We start from the raw sequence: 22,500 nt of genomic DNA, 5'->3' as shown, positions 1-22,500 counted from the left end.
ACACGGCAGAGTGCACATACTCCACCTGCCCTAATCAGTGTGTGGTTCTGTTCATCTCTGGATCTCTCTCTCCCCCAGTCTCATTCACTCTCTCTCTCTCTCTCTCTCTCTCTCTCTCTCTCTCTCTCTCTCTCTCTCTCTCTCTCTCTCTCTCTCTCTCTCTCTCTCTCTCTCTCTTTAGGTCTGAAAGGGTCTTTACAGAGATTACAGCTAGAATATGTGGATGTGGTTTTTGCCAATCGGCCTGATAACAACACTCCAATGGAGGGTAAGAAAGTGTGTGTGTGTGTGTGTGTGTGTGTGTGTGTGTGTGTGTGTGTGTGATGCTGGAAACATGACGCTACACAGACGCTTGCAGACGTTCAATAAAGTAAGATTTAATGATAACAGGGAGATCCAAAGAGAGGTCGGGGGCAGTCCAGGTTCATACACTACAGCAATATAAACGAGCAGAGGTACCAGAGGGCTAATCCAAGAGAGGGGAACACGGAACACACTATACAGGTCAAACCAGGGTATCATACACGAATAAGGCTTGGTACGCTTCCAATGGAATGTCGGCAATACTTCGCAACGTTGCACAAGCATGACTGGTCTTATATTGAACAAGCATAATAGGCTACAGCTGGCTAATACTCCGGGGAGGCGGATCTCCGCCGTCGTGGTTGAGCATGCTGGGAATTGGAGTCCGCTGGGTCGGAGGTCGTGACAGTACCCTCCCCCGAGGCGGCCGGAACGGCCGAGCGCCGAGGACGTCCTCGACGCCCACCAGCCGCAGGAGGGGGAAGGATCGCTGTACTCCTGGGGCGGCCCCGGGGGCGAGGCGCCGGTCGCCCAGGATACCGGCGGTGGAAATCCGCCACCATTCCTTTGTCCCAGACGTCCTTAGCCGGCACCCATCGCTGTTCCTCCGAGCCGAATCCTTCCCAATCTATCAAATAATGCAGAACATTACCACGACGTTTGGAGTCTAGAATTGCACGTATGGTGTAGACGGGAGTACCGTCGTAATCAATGGTTATAGGCTGAACGTCCTCTATTGCAGCCTCGTCCAGGGGACCCGTAGTAGCAGGTTTCAGCAGGGACACGTGAAAGGAGTTGTTTATTCGGTAGTGTGGTGGAAGCTCGATTCTGTATGTCACCTCGTTGACACGCTTGGTGATCCGGAACGGTCCTATGAACCTGGGTTTGAGCTTGTGACAGTAACCTCTCAGACGTATGTCTCTCGTGGATAACCATACCCGATCCCCCACCTCATAGTCCGGGTTGGGACCACGCCGACGATCAGCCTTTACCTTGTTGCGCTGTAATACCGTGTTGATGCGTCGATGCGTCTCCTCCCAGACTTTCTCGCTACGCGTGATCCAGTTGTCAACAGCGGGGACGTCGGATTGTGTCGCTGTCCATGGTGCCATGTTCGGCTGGTAACCTAGACAACATTCGAACGGCGTAAGACCTGTAGCGGAGCTGGTTAGCGAATTCTGGGCCATCTCTGCCCACGGGAGAAACCTAGACCAATCAGTAGGGTTATTTAGACAGAACATCCTTAAGAACTTCCCGAGTTCCTGGTTGATTCGCTCACACTGACCGTTAGACTGAGGGTGGTATCCGGAAGTGAGGCTCACCGCGATTCCGAGTCGTTCTAGGAATGCCGACCATACTCGAGAGGTGAATTGCGGTCCCCGGTCTGTTACTATGTCCTCTGGGATTCCATAATTGCGAAAGACGTGTTGGAATACTGCCTCAGCGGTTTGAAAAGCGCTTGGGATACCGGGAAAGGGAATGAAGCGTACTCCCCGTGAGAATCTATCTACCACCGTAAGTACGGTGGTGTAGCCTTCCGAATCCGGCAGGTCAGTCACGAAGTCCAATCCCAAGTGGGTCCAGGGTCTCACCGGCACGGGCAGGGGGTGGAGTTTGCCTGCTGGAAGAGACTTCGGGGTTTTGCACTGTGAACACGTTGAACATGAGGCGACATACCTGTGTACGTCCGCGGTCATGCTCTCCCACCAATACCTCCGGGTGAGGAGCTGATGTGTGCGTGTCTCCCCTGGGTGACCTGTAGTGGGAGATGTGTGGGCCCATGCCAAAAGCCGGTCACGACATGCCGGGGGGACATAGGTTTTTTCTGGCGGACATTCTGCAGGTATTTCCGTGTCCTTCAGTAGTGCTGTAATCTCCTCGTCAATATCCCAACGTATAGAAGAGACTATGAGCTCGGACGGGATAACGGTTCCCGGTTTACCGTCGCTAGCCTCCCCCTCCTCTTGGTACATACGCGACAGAGCGTCCGCCTTTGTATTCCTCTGCCCAGGACGGTAGGTAATAGTGAAGTTAAACCTCTCGAAAAAGTGCGCCCACCGCGCCTGACGTGGAGATAGCTTCTGCACGTTGCGTATGTATTCCAGATTCTTGTGGTCAGTAATGACACGAAATGGGTGATCAGCCCCCTCCAACCAGTGACGCCATTCCCCCAAAGCCAACTTTATCGCCAGGAGTTCACGTTCCCCGATGCCGTAGTTTCTCTCCGCCGCAGACAACTTGTGAGAGTAATATGCCACTGGATGCATTCGAGACTCACCAACCCGTTGCGACAGGACTGCACCCACACCCACGTTGGAGGCGTCAACTTCCACTATGAACGGAGCCGATGGGTCAGGATGCTTCAGCACAGGTGAGCTAGTGAAAGCACGCTTGAGGTTCCTATAGGCTTGTTCTGCCTCCGCGGTCCACTGGAGCTGCTTGGGTTTTCCTTTCAACAGAGCAGTGAGGGGCGCCGCCACGGAGCTGTAGCTGCGGATGAAACGTCGGTAGAAATTTGCGAACCCTAGAAAACTTTGTAATTGACGTACCGTACGTGGTATGGGCCATTGAAGGACAGCCTGGATCTTGTTGTCGTCCATGGTCACGCCCCCTGAGCTGATTTCGTAGCCTAGAAACGACACTGATGACTGGTGAAACAAACACTTTTCTAGTTTGACATATAGTTGATTCTGTAGTAGGGTACGTAGCACCTGGCGCACGTGTTCAATGTGTGTCTTCATGTCTGGGGAGTATATTAAGATGTCATCAATGTAAGCGATAACGCATTTCCCTAAGAACGCTCGCAACACATCGTTGATAAAGGCTTGAAAGACCGAAGGGGCTACACTTAAGCCGTAAGGCATCACCGTGTACTCGTAGTGCCCTCTGGTGGTGTGAAAAGCGGTCTTCCACTCGTCTCCCTTTTTTATTCGCACAAGGTTGTAGGCGCTTCTGAGATCCAATTTTGTAAACAGCTTGGCCTCACGGAGTTGTTCTAGTGCTGCGGGAATGAGTGGTAGAGGATACGGATACCTCTTGGATATCAGATTGACGCCTCGGTAGTCGATACAAGGCCGGAGTCCTCCGTCTTTCTTTCGCACAAAGAAGAAACCTGATGCAATAGGCGAGGTGGAAGGGCGAATAAAGCCCTGCTGTAAGGCTTCAGTAACGTACTCCTCCATAGTTCTCTCCTCCTCCCTGGACAGGGGATATATCCTTGCTTTAGGAAAGGAGACTCCCTCCAAGAGGTCGATGGCACAGTCGTAAGGTCGATGAGGGGGGAGGTGAGTAGCGTTCTCCTTACTGAACACTGCTTTCAGATCATGATACTCTGGTGGGAGTGAACAAGCCGTGGATTCCGCCGTCTCGGGACTTTCAATACTAGTGGACAGGAGCCGTAGACAAGCGGTGTGTATGCAATTCTCCAAGCAGTAGGAGGACCATTTGATTAGCTCTCGGGTCTTCCAAGAAACCTGTGGGTTATGTTTGCGAAGCCAAGGCAGGCCTAACACAATGGGGAATACAGATGAACTAACCACAAAGAACGACATATCTTCCGTGTGAAATGCACCAACTTGAACTTTAATGGGTACTGTTTGCTTATACACAAAACCCCCTCCTACAGGCGCCCCATCCAGAGCGGACAAAGAGATTTTTCGGACGAGGGGTTCAAGCGTGAACCCCAAATCCACTGCGAGAGCCTCGCGTATGAAGTTTCCCTCGGCTCCTGAATCGATTAACGCTGTGGAAACATACGCAGTAGCAGGTGAATGTATGACGACTGGTAGTGTGAGAGATTTGCACAGCTCTGGTTGGTCAACACTCACCCTGGTGGACCGGAGTTGGCTGCCGGGTTTGTTTCTGGTGGTCTGGGTACAGTTCCTCACCACATGCCCGGGTTCCCCACAATACAAACATAGGTTGCCCTCAAAGCGTCTTCTTTGTTCCTCCGGAGTGAGACGAGAGGAGTCGCACTGCATAGGCTCGTCCGCCCTGTGGTGCTCAGTCTCCCGAGTGACAGCAGGTGAGGAAGGGACGACCTGCCTGGACTGGGTGCTCCTACGCTCGTTTAGCAGATTATCGATTCGGATCGTGAGTGCGATGAGCTGGTCCAAGTTGAGCCCTTCATCCCGACAGGCCACTTCCTGGAGGACCTCCGTTCTCAATCCGTTACGGTAAGTAACCATGAGAGCCGCCTCGTTCCATCCGCTACCAGCTGCTATGGTGCGGAATTCCCTCGCATAAACCGCCACTGAGCGCCTGCCCTGTCTCAGTTTGGGAAGCAGTTCCCCGCAGGATCTTCCTCCATGAGGGTGATCGAATACCGCCTTGAACTGTGTAATGAACTGGTCATACGTCAGCCCCCTCGTATTCTCCCAAGTGGCTGTGGCCCACTCCAAAGCCTCTCCGGTGAGACGTGAGATAAAGAAGGCGATCTTTCTGTGATCAGAGCTAGGGGGGTTGTTGTTATAGTAGATCTCACATTGAAGCAAGAATCCACGGCAGGCTTCCGGTTTTCCGTCGTATTTGTCGGGTTTGCTAACGGTGTAGTACAGGGCGGGGGCCGGATTCTCGGTGGGTACCTCTGCTGGGGCATCGGGTGCAGCAACAGCCATCCTCTGTAGCTGTGAGGTGATCTCCTGCATGTTTTGTGCCATACTGGCCAACTGCTGTTGGTAGTCGTCCTGTTGTCTTGAGATGTTATCCAAGGACGTACTGATCTCACCGAAGTGCTGTTGATGCTGTCCCAGGAGCTGTCCTTGAGCAGCGACAGCCCGTGCCACACCGTCGGAGTCTGCCGTCTGTTGAGAAGGCGAAGTATTCTGTGATGCTGGAAACATGACGCTACACAGACGCTTGCAGACGTTCAATAAAGTAAGATTTAATGATAACAGGGAGATCCAAAGAGAGGTCGGGGGCAGTCCAGGTTCATACACTACAGCAATATAAACGAGCAGAGGTACCAGAGGGCTAATCCAAGAGAGGGGAACACGGAACACACTATACAGGTCAAACCAGGGTATCATACACGAATAAGGCTTGGTACGCTTCCAATGGAATGTCGGCAATACTTCGCAACGTTGCACAAGCATGACTGGTCTTATATTGAACAAGCGTAAAAGGCTACAGCTGGCTAATACTCCGGGGAGGCGGATCTCCGCCGTCGTGGTTGAGCATGCTGGGAATTGGAGTCCGCTGGGTCGGAGGTCGTGACAGTGTGTGTGTGTGTGTGTGTGTGTGTGTGTGTGTGTGTGTGTGTGTGTGTGTGTGTGTGTGTGTGTGTGTGTGTGTGTGTGAAAATGATCCCTAACTGTACAATAATGTTTATTCCAAATGCTCCATATGTTCAAATGGATCAAGAATGTGGGTAATTTAATCATGTGACCTGGCAGATGACACTCCACTATCTCACTCATTTAACCTTTGACCCACATGACACTCCACAATTTTACTCATTTAACTTTTGACCCAGATTATCCTCCACTATCTTACTCATTTAACCTTTGACCCAGATGGGTCATCACATAGCCACTTGTTTTCAACATTTCCAGGGCAGTGTTCAGTGCCTCAGAATGCACCTAACACAATCTAGTCTTAGGGAGTTTTTGATCTGCAGTTTACAGGGTTTTTTTCTAATAACTAGACATCTACACCTGAGACTGAACTAGACGTCTACACCTGAGACTGAACTAGACGTCTACACCTGAGACTGAACTAGACGTCTACACCTGAGACTGAACTAGACGTTTACACCTGAGACTGAACTAGACGTCTACACCTGAGACTGAACTAGACGTCTGCGCTGTGAATCCTTGTTCATTGCTTTCACATAAAAAACATTCCGTGGCCACATTTTCCAACATGTCTTTTCTAATTCATTCTCCACCACCAATAAAACTACATTGCAGCACATTTTTCAATGTTTCCATTGAAACACATTCAAATTTTGTTAGTTCTTCTGAAACCAAACTGTAATACACAGAAAATCTTAGCAGAAAATATAAAATAAATCTTCGTCATGCCACAGCTGATGATGAGCTGACAGGCTGTGGGGACAGAAGACAGGATGTGGGGGACAGAAGACAGGATGTGGGGACATTAAACAGGCTGTGGGGACAGAAGACAGGATGTGGGGGACAGAAGACAGGATGTGGGGACATTAAACAGGCTGTGGGGACAGAAGACAGGATGTGGGAGACAAAAGACAAGATGTGGGGACAGAAGACAGGCTGGGGGGGACAAAAGACAGGATGTGGGGACAGAAGACAGGCTGGGGGGACAGAAGACAGGCTGGGGGGGACATAAGGCAGAAGAGACACGGTAAACCAGGCTGTGCAATGCAGGTTCTCTCTGTGCACCTTTCATGTGGAACTGATTTAAATAATAATTCTGAAATCAAAACCCATTCACACTCAATCTCTCAACAATTACTGATGCTGATACAGTTCTTGTTGTTTTCTACACTGATGCTGCTGATAAAGACCATTGTTCAGTCTCCAGAGATCAGCAGTGTAGCTACATCTGCTGCTCAAACACGTGTTCTCACGTTCTGGGGATGTCAACTCAAACACGTGTTCTCACGTTTTGGAGATGTCAACTCAAACACGTGTTCTCACGTTTTGGAGATGTCAACTCAAACACGTGTTCTCACGTTTTGGAGATGTCAACTCAAACACGTGTTCTCACGTTTTGGAGATGTCAACTCAAACACGCTTTCTCACATTTTGGGGATGTCAACTCAAACACGTGTTCTCACATTTTAGGGATGTCAACACAAACATGTGTATTCATGTTTTGTAGCTCCATGACTTCTGTCCACTGTTAACTACAAGAGTGTGTAAACACAAACATTCATAATGTTCCCTTTAATTCAGGCTTCAGTGTGCTGCTCTCAGCTAACACTGTGATGGCCAAAGTCAAGCCTGCCCCCAAGACATCTCTCTCTGCCCCCCCCCTCTCTCTCTCTCTCTTTCTTTCTCAGTATCTCTCCCTCATGAAAGAGAATTAAGAGTAAGATTAGAGAGGGTCTGTTGGGAAAAGTGGGATATTATGGGCTGTATTATGCTGAGGTGATACAGGGACAGAGAGACACAGAGAGAGATGTCGTGAGTCTAAAACCTTCCCAACTCCCACTCATCCCTCACACACACACACACACACACACACACACACACACACACACACACACACACACACACACACACACACACACACACAGACACACACTGACATGTACAACCACTCAGTGGAAAGCTAACATGACGTCCACAGCTTCCAGAAGTACTGGAGAACGTTTCTGCATGTGTCCATATCTGACAAATCCAGAGTGCTTCATGAGCAGATGGTCTCTTTCATGCAGGACACAGATGGTAAGAACATTCCTGATGATCTTCTAGAGCAGCATACGAATGGAATAGCATAGCATACTCATAACCCCTAACCCTCACCCTCTCCAAACATCTCACACTCTCCAAACATCTCCCAGGATGGCATCTTCACTTTCCTCACCGCTGTTGACCTTTCGCTGAACTGTCAAAGTCATAGCAGACTGCAGGAATGCTGCGTCACACTCCCCTTAGAGCAGGAGAACGGAGGGAGAGAGAGAGAGAGACAGTGAGAAAGAGAGAGAGAACGGTGAGACAGAGCCAGCTGACAAAACAGGTCTGCGCTCTGTCCTCGTGCTCTTCAGAGAATTTTTAACCTGCTTTATATATATGTACAGTATATTAGAAGGGAGAGAGAGAGGGAAGAGGAGGAGGGATAGAGAGAGGGAGAGGTATCTCAGCACTGAAAGCAGTGTGTTTCTTTTATATATGTGTTTGTTTTGTTTTTTTTCCTTATCTACAAATGGCTCCTATGTATGGAACAGGTGAGTGTAATAACCCAAGCAGCTGTCCACAACTTTAAAACATCAATATCAGTCACTGGAATAACAGAAGCTACTCCACATTATTTAACTGTGTCCATACAAGTCTGTGCACTCCAATATATGAACCAACAGAAAACCCATCAGCACTTCCAACACCGTTCCAACACCGTGCTCCTCCACCATGTTCTGGTCTAATCCGACAGACGAGGTTCACGTTATCACTCCATCTGTTTGATCTGAACATGCTGGTTTTACTCCCTCGCTGAAATATTCAGTCTTTCACAGTGATATTCATACGTTCTGGTCAGAGAGAAAGAGGGAAAGAGTGAGAGTAAAAGAAGGAGAGAGAGGGGGGGGGTGGGGAGAGAGAGGGAGAGAGAGAGTTTACCCCCCTGGTGTCCTGCTGCTACAGGACACTGTGGGGTGGAATAGGGCACTGTGGGACACTACAGCACACTGTGGGGTGGAATAGGGCACTGTGGGACACTACAGGACACTGTGGGGTGAAATAGGGCACTGTGGGACACTACAGGACACTGTGGGGTGAAATAGGGCACTGTGGGACACGACAGGACACTGTGGGGTGGAATAGGGCACTGCGGGACACTACAGGACACTGTGGGGTGAAATAGGGCACTGTGGGACACTACAGGACACTGTGGGGTGGAATAGGGCACTGTGGGACACTACAGGACACTGTAGGTTGAAATAGGGCACTGCGGGACACTACAGGACACTGTGGGGTGGAATAGGGCACTGTGGGACACTACAGGACACTACATGGTCCTGCATGGTGCAGTGGCATGCCGCAGGATGTTGCGAGACACTGTTGCGGGATGGTGCAGGGTGTTTGTGGAGGGTAAAGTGTTTAGGCAGTGTGAGGATGTGATGTGGTTGCTTAAACAACACACTCCCTACACACTGCGTCCAGCTCGATAAGCTACGCCCTTACATCTCTGCACCCTTCAACCCCTCTCCTTTAATCTCTCATTCTCTTTCTGCATTCCTGCTGCTACCCTCCTCCTCTCTCCTCCTCTCCTCTCCTCCTCTGTTCTCCTCTCTTATTCTTTCTGTCATCCTCTTTCTTTCCTTTCTCCATCCCTCTCTCTATTTCTCTGTGAACAGATGTATTGTGCTCAGCTGACATCCTATCGTTACTTCCTCCCACTGATCTCTCCCACGCACACACACACACACACACACACACACACACACACATACATGCTTTGCCTCATTCTGCAGTTTGGATACACACACACACAAATTGCATTGTGCTGCAGTTTGAACACACACACACTGCATTGTGCTTCAGTTTGGGTACATACACACATACACTGCATCGTGCTGGAATTTGGCTTCACACACACACACTTGCTAATGAGTGAGTGAGGAGGGTGTTCATTATTGTACATCTATCTCTATGCTGCGTGGCTCTTAAACTAAGGCTGCTATTTTCTGCTCTCTCATTTTATAAGCATCATCCCTTACCTTCGCCCGCAGGATAACATGCTTATTAATATCTGAAAGCCTCTACTAAATGCTGCCTTGCCGTACGACGGTGGGTCCTCCCTCCTGTTTACTGGGGTTGATGAGGGTGCCAGAGTCAGTGGGTTTAGTTAAGCACAGCTGCAGTTGAATAATGCCTGGAGCTTAGGCACTGCACCAAAATAAACCCCACGGCTTCGCCACTGAGACAAGGTGCTTTTCCTACAACTCTGCTCTTAAACAGTCGCTCTGAGCATGTGCCCACCCCACTGACACTGAGAGTGTGCAACACTACTCCTTCATGTTGACTTGAGACAGCTGAATGGTACAGTAATTACAACAAGAACCACAACAACAGCAAAACGTCTCCATCCCACTCGGTTCAGATTTGACATCAGAGTGAAGTCAGAGATAGAATCTTTTAAGTGTTCTAGAACAGATGGCCCCACTATGACATCGTTTACAAGGCTGCTGACATCACAATGATTGAACGTAATGGGAGTCTTTGATGGAGCCTCTAACAAGAATTCTGGAAGATATTACAAACAGGCATTTATTTTTACCCAGATCTACTACTCCTGAGCAGTAGTGTATGCGTGATTTATTTTCTGCTACATTACAGATAAACAGAGAAATGTATATCTGAAGAATGTTCCAGGGAGTAACTGTGATGTAGTGCAATAAAAGATTTAGAGGTGCTAAACATTTCAGTGTAGTACACGTGGTTCCCAGAGAGTCAGGACATTTCAGTCAGAGGTCATCAGCTGTACGAGCACAAGTGCCCACACACGTCCACAAGTGTAGGTCAGCTCTCTCAACTTAAACCGCTTCTCTTCCTTTTGCATTACCATAGCAACAACTGGCAATATAAACAGACACATTATTAACACAACCTCCATTAGCAATAAAATACCAAACAGACAAACAGAATCACACAAGCGCTGTTTGTATGCAAGGTCAATAAAAAGCTGCACTGCTCTCTGTGGTGTAGCTATGCTGCTCACCTGCAGGGTAATAATACACCTCCTGTTCTCTAAACTTCGCAGTCCAACCACGTTGGTGTTTTAATCAACTACATCAATAACACTGCAGATTATTAGCTGCTGCTGCTACAGGGGCCCTCTAGTGGAGGGAGAGTGCAATTACATTACATCAGATCCAGAGGCGCGCAGGAGAGGTGGGAGTGGCCTGGAGTTAGGCGGCTGATGGTGAAGTGTGATGAGTCAGGGCTGTGGGCGCGGCTAAAGCCTAGGTTCTCCACACATGACGGGCGTGGCCATGGAGGCGTGGCCTTGACGAGCATGCGTCATTTCAGCAGCAGTGAATGCAGAAAGAAAAATAACCCAAACCACCACTCGCTGATTTGACAAGAGTTAAAGGCCGTTTTCTAAGAAGTCAGCAAATGTAACTTTCAAGTTGGCTGAAAGAGATTACACGTGTGTCTGCATGCTTGTGTGAGATTGAATGTGTGAGAGGTGATGTTTCTTATTTCCTTTGGCTGTATTTTGTCCGCATACACCATCAGGGAGATGACTGTGTGTGTGTGTGTGTGTGTGTGTGTGTGTGTGTGTGTGTGTGTGTGTGTGTGTGTGTGTGTGTGTGTGTGTGTGTGTGTGTGTGTGTGTGTGTTGACAGAGATCGTCAGGGCGATGACTCACGCTATTAATCAGGGAATGTCCATGTACTGGGGCACCTCGCGCTGGTCGGCCATGGAGATCATGGTGAGTCTCACCATTGTCCCTAAAATTACATTAAACACCCACGCAGTTATTTCTAAATTTATCCACCTCTAATCTGCAATTCAGTTGAAAAACAAATTTATAAAATGTATGATAATGTGGTTGCATAAGTGTGCACACCCTCCTATAGGGGGTGTGGCCCTCCTATAAGGGGTGTGGCTGTGTTCAGAAAGAACCATCAGATTCAAACTCATGAATAGTCAGTACTCACCTGCAATCCCTATTTAAACCCTATTTAAACCCTATTTTACTTCAGCTGTTCTATTACAAAGTACCTGACATTTAGTTAGTTGCATCTCACATGTAAATCCACCAACGTCCTCTCATTATTGAAAGGTGTCTGTAAGGAGATATTAGATGTACCATAGAATACAGTGAAGTAAATATTCCATACAACACACTGAAGACCTTTAACACACTGAAGACCTTATATATCCCATACAACACACTGAAGACCTTTAACACACTGCAGACCTTATATATCCCATACAACACACTGCAGACCTTATATACCTCATACAACACACTGAAGACCTTATATATCCCATACAACACACTGCGGACCTTATATACCCCATACAACACACTGAAGACCTTATATACCCCATACAACACACTGAAGACCTTATATATCCCATACAACAGCTCGCATCTTTTCTTACAGAGAGACCCCGGTTGTTGTGACGGAGAATTTCCACGACAATTTTTATTTTATTTTAAAAATAAATTTAGGCCTGACTTCGTGCTGCACCCGCCACGAACTCCTACGCTGGGCGCCTATTTCTTCACGTACCGGTACGAATTTTCTAGGCGAATAACGACCCTTGTCTAGTTATTCCCTTACGCTATTAGTGGTCGTCACCACAAGCGCTCAGCCAGCCTCGCTGCAACTGAGATTGTAGATACCAGACTATCCTGTCATAGTATCGGCCGCCCTGCTCTCTTCCTTATTTTGATCCACCAACTGTGGATACACACTACGGCGTCCGGGTGACCTGCAGCACAACAGGCGTCTAAAACAATTCACACTTTTGCCTTAATAATTCGTAAACCTCGCTGGTGAAGTACCTTTCTCTGATGAGTCAGATCCTCACTCAGGAGGTCCCTTCGTGGTCGCCAAAATTGTCGTGGAAATTCTCCGTCACAACAACCGGGGTCTCTCTGTAAGAAAAGATGCGAGCTCGGAGAGTGACAATTAGTGAAAGCAACACACACACACGTTGGTTACTTTACCAAATCACTCTGGTTTATTGTTCAAACCTCCAACCCTTTTATACAGTCTTAGGGCTGGTTGGTCATGTGAAACATTATCAGCACAATTACAGTCAGGTGATGTATTCGTAAATACATGGCATGATTGAATGCATGTGTGCCAAACATCAAATGTAAGAATAATTCTGCAATCTAAGGGGAAAGTTTTCTTGCTGGGCCTGCTGTCCGTCTGGAACATAAAACATGTCACCCGCCTGGAACATGTCCTCACTCCCGCCTTCTTTCTGTCTAGTCTCCTTGACCCAGTGGATGACCTCAAACTTCCTCTTTCGGTAGCACACCATGTTCTTAAACACTTCTCTGGGAAAGCAGTTTAATGAAGTCTATATTTCTGATTTCTATTACAATACCTCATACAACACACTGAAGACCTTATATATCCCATACAACACACTGCAGACCTTATATACCCCATACAACACACTGAAGACCTTATATATCCCATACAACACACTGAAGACCTTATATACCCCATACAACACACTGAAGACCTTATATACCCCATACAACACACTGAAGACCTTATATATCCCATACAACACACTGCAGACCTTATATACCCCATACAACACACTGAAGACCTTATATACCCCATACAACACACTGAAGACCTTTAACACACTGCAAACCTTATATACCCCATACAACACACTGAAGACCTTTAACACACTGCAGACCTTATATACCCCATACAACACACTGCAGACCTTATATACCCCATACAACACACTGAAGACCTTATATATCCCATACAACACACTGAAGACCTTATATATCCCATACAACACACTGAAGACCTTATATATCCCATACAACACACTGAAGACCTTATATACCCCATACAACACACTGAAGACCTTATATCCCATACAACACACTGAAGACCTTATATATCCCATACAACACACTGCAGACCTTATATACCCCATACAACACACTGCAGACCTTATATACCCCATACAACACACTGAAGACCTTTAACACACTGCAGACCTTATATATCCCATACAACACACTGAAGACCTTTAACACACTGCAGACCTTATATACCCCATACAACACACTGAAGACCTTTAACACACTGCAGACCTTATATACCCCATACAACACACTGAAGACCTTATATACCCCATACAACACACTGAAGACCTTATATATCCCATACAACACACTGAAGACCTTTAACACACTGCAGACCTTATATATCCCATACAACACACTGAAGACCTTTAACACACTGCAGACCTTATATACCCCATACAACACACTGAAGACCTTTAACACACTGCAGACCTTATATATCCCATACAACACACTAAAGACCTTTAACACACTGAATACCTTATATACCCCATACAACACACTGAAGACCTTTAACACACTGAAGACCTTATATACCCCATACAACACACTGAAGACCTTATATACCCCATACAACACACTGCAGACCTTATATACCCCATACAACACACTGAAGACCTTTAACACACTGCAGACCTTATATACCCCATACAACACACTGCAGACCTTATATATCCCATACAACACACTGCAGACCTTTAACACACTGCAGACCTTATATACCCCATACAACACACTGCAGACCTTATATACCCCATACAACACACTGAAGACCTTATATACCCCATACAACACACTGAAGACCTTATATATCCCATGATGTCTGGCATCAACTGATGTCCCTCCAAAACATGAAAACACAAGAAGAAGAAACTGTGAGGCTGCCAAAAGACTTACAGCAATTTGTTGTACTGATACATCTTCTGATGCATAGCTAGGGCACATCATCAGTGATGTTACCTGAGGTCCTCGGGTGTTTCGGGTCTTTCGAACGTCATACACCCTCACTCAGGCGACCCAGCCGAGGTTGATCAGGTCTCGGCTTGTGCCCTAGCAGCACTCGACCACGGTTCCCCTCTTCTTATCCAGAGCCATACATGGCACAGTGAGCTCTAACATAATGGTGGCCTTCGTTGCTTCTGACACCAGCACAATGTCAGGTCTGAGGGTGGTCTGAGCAATATGTTGGGGAAACTTCAGTTGGCTGCCCAAGTCCACTGATAGCTGCCAATCCTGTGCGGTGTTGAGAAGCCCTGGTGTTTCCTTGGCTGTTGCTGGCTTCTCTCCAGCTTTGATGAAGTTGATGATTTTCTTCACAGGCTTTGACCTCCGGCAGATGGTAATAGCACTACAGATGCTCTCTGCGATTGTCTTGAGCACCTGGTCATGCCGCCATCGGTATCTGCCGTCCCCTAGAGCTTTTGGGCAGCAACTGAGTATGTGCTCGAGGGTCCCTCTCCTTTGGCATAGGGGGCAAGCTGGAGAATCCACCCGGCCCCAGCAGTGCAGGTTGGATGGACTGGGAAGTACATCATAGACCGCTTGAACCAGGAACTTGATACGGTGTGGCTCTGCCTGCCATAGCTCTGCCCACGAGATCATCCTCTCCGCTACTTGCTCCCATCTAGTCCAAGCACCTTGCTTTCTCATCCCCACTGCCCTGCTGGATCTTTCCTCCTCCATCGCTGCTCTCACCTCCTCCTGGACTAATTGCCTCCGCTCTGGCCCCTGAGCCTTGTCAAACCGGACCAAAGGGGTGGTTCCTAGTCCAGCCCTGCCTCTGGATACTGTTCCCACCAGGACTTTGTGGCGCAGACGAGACTCAGCTTGCTCCACTGCAGTCACTGCTCTCCACTTCCTGCCGGTCTTTACTGATACTCCTGCTCCAGCTACCTTTGGATCTGCTGACTCTCGAAGTTGCAGAACCTCCCTCACTCGCAAAACCTTAAACTCCTCCTCGATGGATTTCAGGGGGAGTGTCAGCTTGCAGGTGTTTCCATAGAGGGCGATACTGCTCAAGCTCCTTGGCAATCCTAACCATCTCCTCAGGTAGCGACTGACTCTCCTTTCCAGCTCTGAGATGGTGGTGATCGGAAACTCATAGAGTAGCAGAGGCCACAGTATCCTTGGCAGAATCCCGTGCTGATAAATCCACGTCTTAAATTTCCCTGGAAGGCCCGTCTTATCCACACTCAGCAACCATCCATCTAGCTCTTCACAGGTGGTCTTGATAGAGGCCCTATCTCTGAGGCTGCTGTCAAAAAACTTCCCCAAGCTCTTGATTGGCTTCTCAGTGATGGTCGGGATTGGGGTTCCTGCGATAGAGAAGCGAAACTTCTCTGCCACTCTGCCTCTCTTCAAGACCACAGATCTTGATTTGGACGGTTTGAATGACATCCTGGCCCATGTCATCAAACTCTCCAGTCCTGCTAAGAGCCACCTGCCTCCAGGCACTGACTCCGTGGTCACTGTCAGGTCATCCATGAAGGCACGAATTGGTGGCTGGCGGACTCCAGACTTGGACTTGGGACCTCTGCACTCTGGCTCTGCAGCTTTCACAAGCATATTCATAGCCAGGGCAAACAGGATCACTGATATGGTGCAGCCTGTGATGATACCTTTCTCCAGCCTGTGCCACTCTGATGTACAGTTGTGATCAAATTTATTCAACCCCCACTGAAATAAAGTGTTTTGGCCAGTTTGACATTGATTTTGATCATTTCAGTCATCTTATTTACAATTATATCAAAGAGGCACTTATAAATTAGACAAACATAACATAATATTTATGATGGAATAACCACAAATGTCTTTACTGTGCTCACATCATTATCAGTTTTATTCAACCCCCTAGTGACATTATTTTTTAGTACTTAGTACAACATCCTTTTCCAGTTATGACAGCTTTCAAGCGTGAAGCATAGCTTGACACAAGTGTCTTGCAGCGACCTATGGGTATCTTAGCCCATTCTTCATGGGCAAAAGCCTCCAGTTCAGTCACATTCTTAGGCTTGCGCACTGCAACTGCCTTCTTTAGGTCCCACCAGAGGTTCTCAATTGGATTTAAGTCTGGTGATTGCGATGGCCACTCTAGAATGTTCCAGCCTTTCATGTTCAACCATGCTCTAGTGGACTTGGATGTGTGCTTCGGATCATTGTCCTGTTGGAAGGTCCAACGTCTCCCAAGCCGCAGGTTTGTGACTGACTCCATCACATTTTCCTCCAAGATCTCCTGGTACTGAAGGGAATTCATGGTACCCTGCACACGTTGAAGCTTTCCTGTACCATTAGAAGCAAAACAGCCCCAAAGCATAATTGACCCCCCGCCATGCTTCACAGTAGGCAAGGTGTTCTTTTGTTCATAAGCCTGGTTCTTCCTTCTCCAAACATAGCGCTGGTCCATTGTCCCAAACAGTTCTAATTTAGTTTCATCTGACCACAGTACACTGTCCCAAAACCTTTGTGGCTTGTCCACATGACTTTTGGCATACTGCAGTCGACTTTTCTTGTTCTTTGGAGTCAGCAAGGGGGTGCATCTGGGCGTTCTGGCATGGAGGTCTTCGTTATGCAGTGCGCGCCTTATTGTCTGAGCTGAAACTTCAGTGCCCACATCTGACAGGTCTTTTTTCAGTTCCTTAGCAGTCACGCGGGGATTTTTCTCCACATTACGCTTCAGGTAGCGCACAGCAGTCGCGGTCAGGATCTTCTTTCTGCCACGACCAGGTAACGTTTCCACTGTGCCCTTTAACTTGAACTTGCGAATGATACGTCCGATAGTGTCTCTTGGAATATTTAACAACTTCGCAATCTTTTTATATCCATTGCCATTCTTGTGAAGAGCAATAACCTCTTCTCTTGTCTTCTGGGACCATTCTCTTGCCTTCACCATGCTTGGAAACACACCAGTAGATGTCTAGAAGGAGCTGAGTATCACAGTCCTTTTAAATCTGCCTAATTGGTGCTTATCATGCTTGATTGCTGCTCGTTGACATCCACAGATGTTTTCAATACCTGATGGAAAACACTGGAATGAACCTCTGTTCTTAGGAGTGGTAGTCGTAAAGGGGTTGAATAATTGTGTCAATGAAGAAATCACAAAAAGGCCATTTAATACTTTATGACAAAAAAATTGATGCTATCTTAGTTGCATTTAGTTCTTTAACAAGTCCTTGTAAGATTTCATTATGAACACAATTACAAATGTGCACTGAATTCCATAAAACCCTTCGCAGCATTGGGGGTTGAATAAATTTGATCACAACTGTAACTGGCCCTGAGGAGACCCTCAGGCTGAAGTCTCCATAGTACTCCAGGATAATATCTCTCACTCTGGCCGGAACATGGTGCCTCTCCAGAGTCTCAAAAACCAGCTTGTGTGGCATTGAGCCATATGCGTTGGCCAGATCCAGCCATAACACCACCAAATCGCCCTTGTTCTCCCTGGCCTCCCTCAGGAGCTGAGTGACCACTCCCGTGTGTTCTAAGCACCCTGGTACTCCAAGTATGCCCCCTTTCTGCACAGAGGTGTCGATGTACCTGTTCTTCAAGAGGAAGGCAGCCAGTCTCCTAGCAACAACACTGAAGAAAATCTTTCCTTCAACGCTAAGGAGCGAGATTATCCTGAACTGGCTGATGTTCTTGGAGTCTTCCACTTTTGGTATCCATACACCTTCTGCAAAGTGCCACTGGCGAGCTGTTTTGCCCTTCCTCCAGATGACCCTCAAGATTTTCCAGAGGCGATGCAGCAACCTTGGACAGTGCTTGTAGACCTTGTAAGATGTTCCGCTCGGTCCAGGTGCTGAACTGGCCCTAGCTTTCCACACCACCTCCTGACCTTCTTTCAGGAGTGGCTCCCTCAGATCAAAGGCCTCTGCTGGCTCTGGTGGTGTTATTAGGGCCTTACACTGCCCAAGGTCCTGGTCTCGGATGGGGTCGCTGAAAGTGTCGTGGAGGTGCTTGTCGACTTCCTCCTTAGTGCAGGCCAGGCGTCCACTACGCTTCTGTCCAAGGAGTCCCTTCATGAAGTGGAATGGGTTGTTGATGAAGGCAGCCCGCTTCCTGGCCCTCTCCCTTCGCCGCCTTCTGTGCTGTTCTGCTCTACGTAGCACTAGGAGCTTTCTCCTGAGGATGAGACGGAGCTGTGCCAATGGTACACGCTCTTCTTGGTCAGCTGCCTTGTGCTGCTTCTTCAAGGCCTTGAGATCTTTCCTGATGTTGTGGATCTTGGTTGCTCTCTGGTTTCTAGTGTATGGTTGCTTGGCTGCCTTCTCCTGCTCGACACCAAACCTTTCAGCCGCCATGCTCACTATGATGGTTGTCATGGTTTGAAGCCTTCTCTCTCCATCCCCTTTAGCTGTTACTTCCAGTATCTTGTCGACTTCCTCGTCAAATTCCTGCCACTCTGCAGTTTTAGAGGCTTGGGGCCATCTGACCCGTCTCATCTCAGACTGCCTGCTCCGAGGGACTGCTTGCACCACTCGGAGGCTCTGGGCACTGTGGGGTGCTTCCTGGCCCGGCTCTTCCTCTGTCTCACCAGATACTTGATCTGTGCATTGTAGTGTTTGCAGACGCTCCTTGCATTTCATCTTCGTTTGATGGATCCGTAGACCCTTCTCATTCTTGCAGATCTTCCCGCACAAGCACTCTCTACTCAGCAACATTAAAGGTGCTGGAGGAATTTCTACACTGGGTGTATCACTGGGTGTGTATCACTGGGTGTGTATCACTGCGTGTGTATCACTGCGTGTGTATCACTGCGTGTGTACTATATGCACAACCTCCTGTATTCGTCATATGTCTGGGCTGTAGTGTAGCAAGATGGAAGCTTTATCGAAAACAAAATGCATCACGTCTGCAAAATGCAAGTGGGAAAATGTGTTCTGATCTGATGAGAACTAGGCTGAACTATGAAGAAGACCACACCCACAGTGAAGGACTGAGAGAACTTTGAACAACAGAAGAAAATCTTCACCAGGTGATTAAGGTGTTGGAATATCCCAGCCAGAGTCCAGACTTCAACTGAAGAGTCCAGTAGAGGTTCTGAGCACTTACCTGTAGACCTGTAAGTGGAGAAGCCCTTGTAATCAGACACAATCAGAGCCCTTTTGCAGGGAAGCGTGAGTGAAGATTGTGTGAAATGAAGATGATCCATGCTGATAGACTCCTCTCCAGAAACACTGAACACCATCATAAAATCAAAAAGTGCTTCAACAGCATTAGTATTAGTCTAAGGGTGTGCATGCAAACACATTATTAAGAGATTTTAGTTTATAGGTCAAATTAAAGGTGGATAATGTTCTGAACTGATTCATCTTGGTTTTATTTTTTTACATCACAAAGCATTTTAACAGTATGTTATGTATGTTATGAATACTGTCTGTATTTTATAGCATGAATATATTTTGGCATGTATATTGGCATTGTATGTTATAATGACTGACAGGGTTTGTCAGTGTTTTGTATGATATCCTGTGAGTTCTTGAGAAAGGCCCTGTAACGTAGCTTGCGCCACGGAGCGAGGAGACGGACACAATCGCTGAGAAGAGCGAGATTTATTCAGGGGAATACCGTATTCATCGTCGGATAGCCAGGCAGGGTCAATTACAGGAGGGCAGTCCGTAAAACAGGCAAAGACAGGCATCACAAGACAGGGGGCACGGGAAACAGGAGAAACACGAAAACGGTCAGGCACAGAGAACAGCGGTGGAATAGACACGATCACACATAAATTCAAAATACCGGACAAAGGACAAGGGAGACTCAGGGGCTTTTATACACAGAACTAAACTAGGGACAGGTGATGACAATGACACAGGGGCGTGGTAACAAACGAGGGATTCATAAAACTAACGAGCAGGGCGGGACAAACGGGCAAGAACACAGACACGAGGGAACCCAGAGTGACAGCTAGGAGAGGGGGCGTAGCCGCACGTGACAGGCCCCTGGCTGTGGGTCTTATGTGTAGAGAATGTTCAACACTGCTCACTAAGATTGAGCTGGGCTGATCCCAACCCTCATGGGACGAGCTCTGTTTTTGAGTTTATTAAAAAGGGTTTCACCTCCTTCCTTCCTGATTGCACTCACTCTCTCTGCCCCCCCCCCCCACACACACACACACACCTCTGTCTCTCTCTCCCCCGTCTCTCCCCCTGTTATAGGAGGCGTACTCAGTAGCGAGGCAGTTTAACCTGATCCCTCCTGTGTGTGAGCAGGCTGAGTATCACTTCTTCCAGAGAGAGAAAGTTGAGGTTCAGCTGCCAGAACTCTATCATAAGATAGGTACAGCTACACCACAGGGTAGCACCACCCACACCTGCTGGAGCAGAGCACCAGACACATAACGCAGTAACACAGGACACATACTGCAGTAACACAGACACATACTACAGTAACACAGACACATAACACAGTAACACAGACACATACTGCAGTAACACAGGACACGTACTACAGTAACACAGGACACGTACTGCAGAAACACAGACACATAACGCAGTAACACAGACACATAACGCAGTAACACAGACACATAACGCAGTAACACATACACATAACGCAGTAACACAGACACATACTGCAGTAACACAGACACATACTGCAGAAACACAGGACAAGTACTGCAGAAACACAGACACATAACGCAGTAACACAGACACATACTGCAGTAACACAGGACACGTACTGCAGTAACACAGACACATAACGCAGTAACACAGACACATACTGCAGTAACACAGACACATAACGCAGTAACACAGGACACATACTGCAGTAACAGACACATAACGCAGTAAGAGACATAAAACGCAGTAACACAGACACATAACCCAGTAACACAGACACATAACGCAGTAACAGACACAAAACGCAGTAACACAGACACATACTGCAGTAACACAGACACATACTACAGTTACATTTTACTGCACATTTGTGTGTCAAATTATGCATTGCCCATACTGCATTGCAGGGGTGGGTGTGGTCTCCTGGTCTCCACTGGCCTGTGGAATCATCACAGGGAAGTATGATAATGGTGTCCCAGAATCCTCCAGGGCAGCGATGAAGGTTGGTCTATACATTACTGCCTTTCCATAGTACACAGAGTTCAATCAGACAAATGAATTCACAGACACATCAACAAATGCCACCTGATGTTGACACAGTTTGCATTTGCACATGTTTGTATTTGCACATGTGTTTAAGATGTGAGATGTGTGATTTTGGAGTGAGACGTGATTAAGGAGTGAGACGTGTGATTAAGGTGTGACATAGAGGTATGCGCGGGACTGCTTTTTTAATCCCACTCCCGCCCGCTCCCGCTTGTTTTAATCCCGCTCCCGCCCGCACCTGCTTGTTTTAATCCCGCTCCCGCCCGCACCTGCTTGTTTTAATCCCGCACCCGCCCACCACATACACATTTCTGTCGCCCCCCGCCCGCAATCCTAATATTAATTGAATTAATTAAATTTAGTACTTTAAATTTTCTTATGTATTTATTAAAACAGCAATATAGCGATGGATCGCGCTGTCCCATTTCTTACCACAGTCCAAACACGTGCCGTCAGGTGACGTACACCAACACTTTCTGACATGTATCACAACAAGCCGATTTCCATCTCCATTAATTACAATGGAATATGACTTCCATATATCAGACTTTCCTGTAGTTGGCTTAATTGTGGTGTATTCGCCTGTTTTAATAGAATTTTCCACAGCTGAAACTGGTTTACCATCTACAGCAGGGGTCGGCAACCTATGGCACGCGTGCCACCATTGGTAGGGTGACCATATTTTTGTTTGGGAAAGTTGTCGAGCGGGGGGGGGGGGCTGGTGGGCGAACGTAAGTTGTCGAGGGGGGGGGGGGGGTTGTGGCGAACGTAAGTTGTTACGTTCTCCGCCAGTTGAGTATGATGAAGCTCAACTGATGAGGTTCACTGTGCGTTCACACCGAAAGCGACGAGAGCGACACGG

The 22,500-nt window shown here is 47.7% G+C and overlaps 1 protein-coding gene and 1 long non-coding RNA gene across 2 annotated transcripts in view; one reads left to right on the top strand and one right to left on the bottom strand.

The window, feature by feature from the left end:
- The window catches only part of kcnab1b (potassium voltage-gated channel subfamily A regulatory beta subunit 1b), a 63,800-nt gene that overhangs the window by 33,909 nt on the left and 7,391 nt on the right, over positions 1 to 22,500 (top strand). The window contains exons 8-11 of the mRNA XM_076981555.1: positions 182 to 268; positions 11,294 to 11,379; positions 20,688 to 20,808; positions 21,500 to 21,594. Coding sequence (XP_076837670.1) covers positions 182 to 268; positions 11,294 to 11,379; positions 20,688 to 20,808; positions 21,500 to 21,594 — 389 coding nt within the window. The remainder of the gene's footprint in view (positions 1 to 181; positions 269 to 11,293; positions 11,380 to 20,687; positions 20,809 to 21,499; positions 21,595 to 22,500) is intronic.
- LOC143482943 (uncharacterized) lies at positions 10,208 to 12,610 on the bottom strand. Its single transcript, XR_013122331.1, has 3 exons — positions 12,466 to 12,610; positions 11,317 to 11,398; positions 10,208 to 10,517 (listed from the first exon to the last, which is right to left on the bottom strand). It is a non-coding gene; the product is annotated as an uncharacterized LOC143482943 (long non-coding RNA).

The sequence above is a fragment of the Brachyhypopomus gauderio genome, chromosome 19 (genome assembly GCF_052324685.1).
Source record: "Brachyhypopomus gauderio isolate BG-103 chromosome 19, BGAUD_0.2, whole genome shotgun sequence".
Taxonomy (NCBI): Eukaryota; Metazoa; Chordata; class Actinopteri; order Gymnotiformes; family Hypopomidae; genus Brachyhypopomus; species Brachyhypopomus gauderio.
The sequence above is the reverse complement of the archived record's forward strand: the minus strand, read 5'-3'. Positions and strand labels throughout refer to the sequence as shown.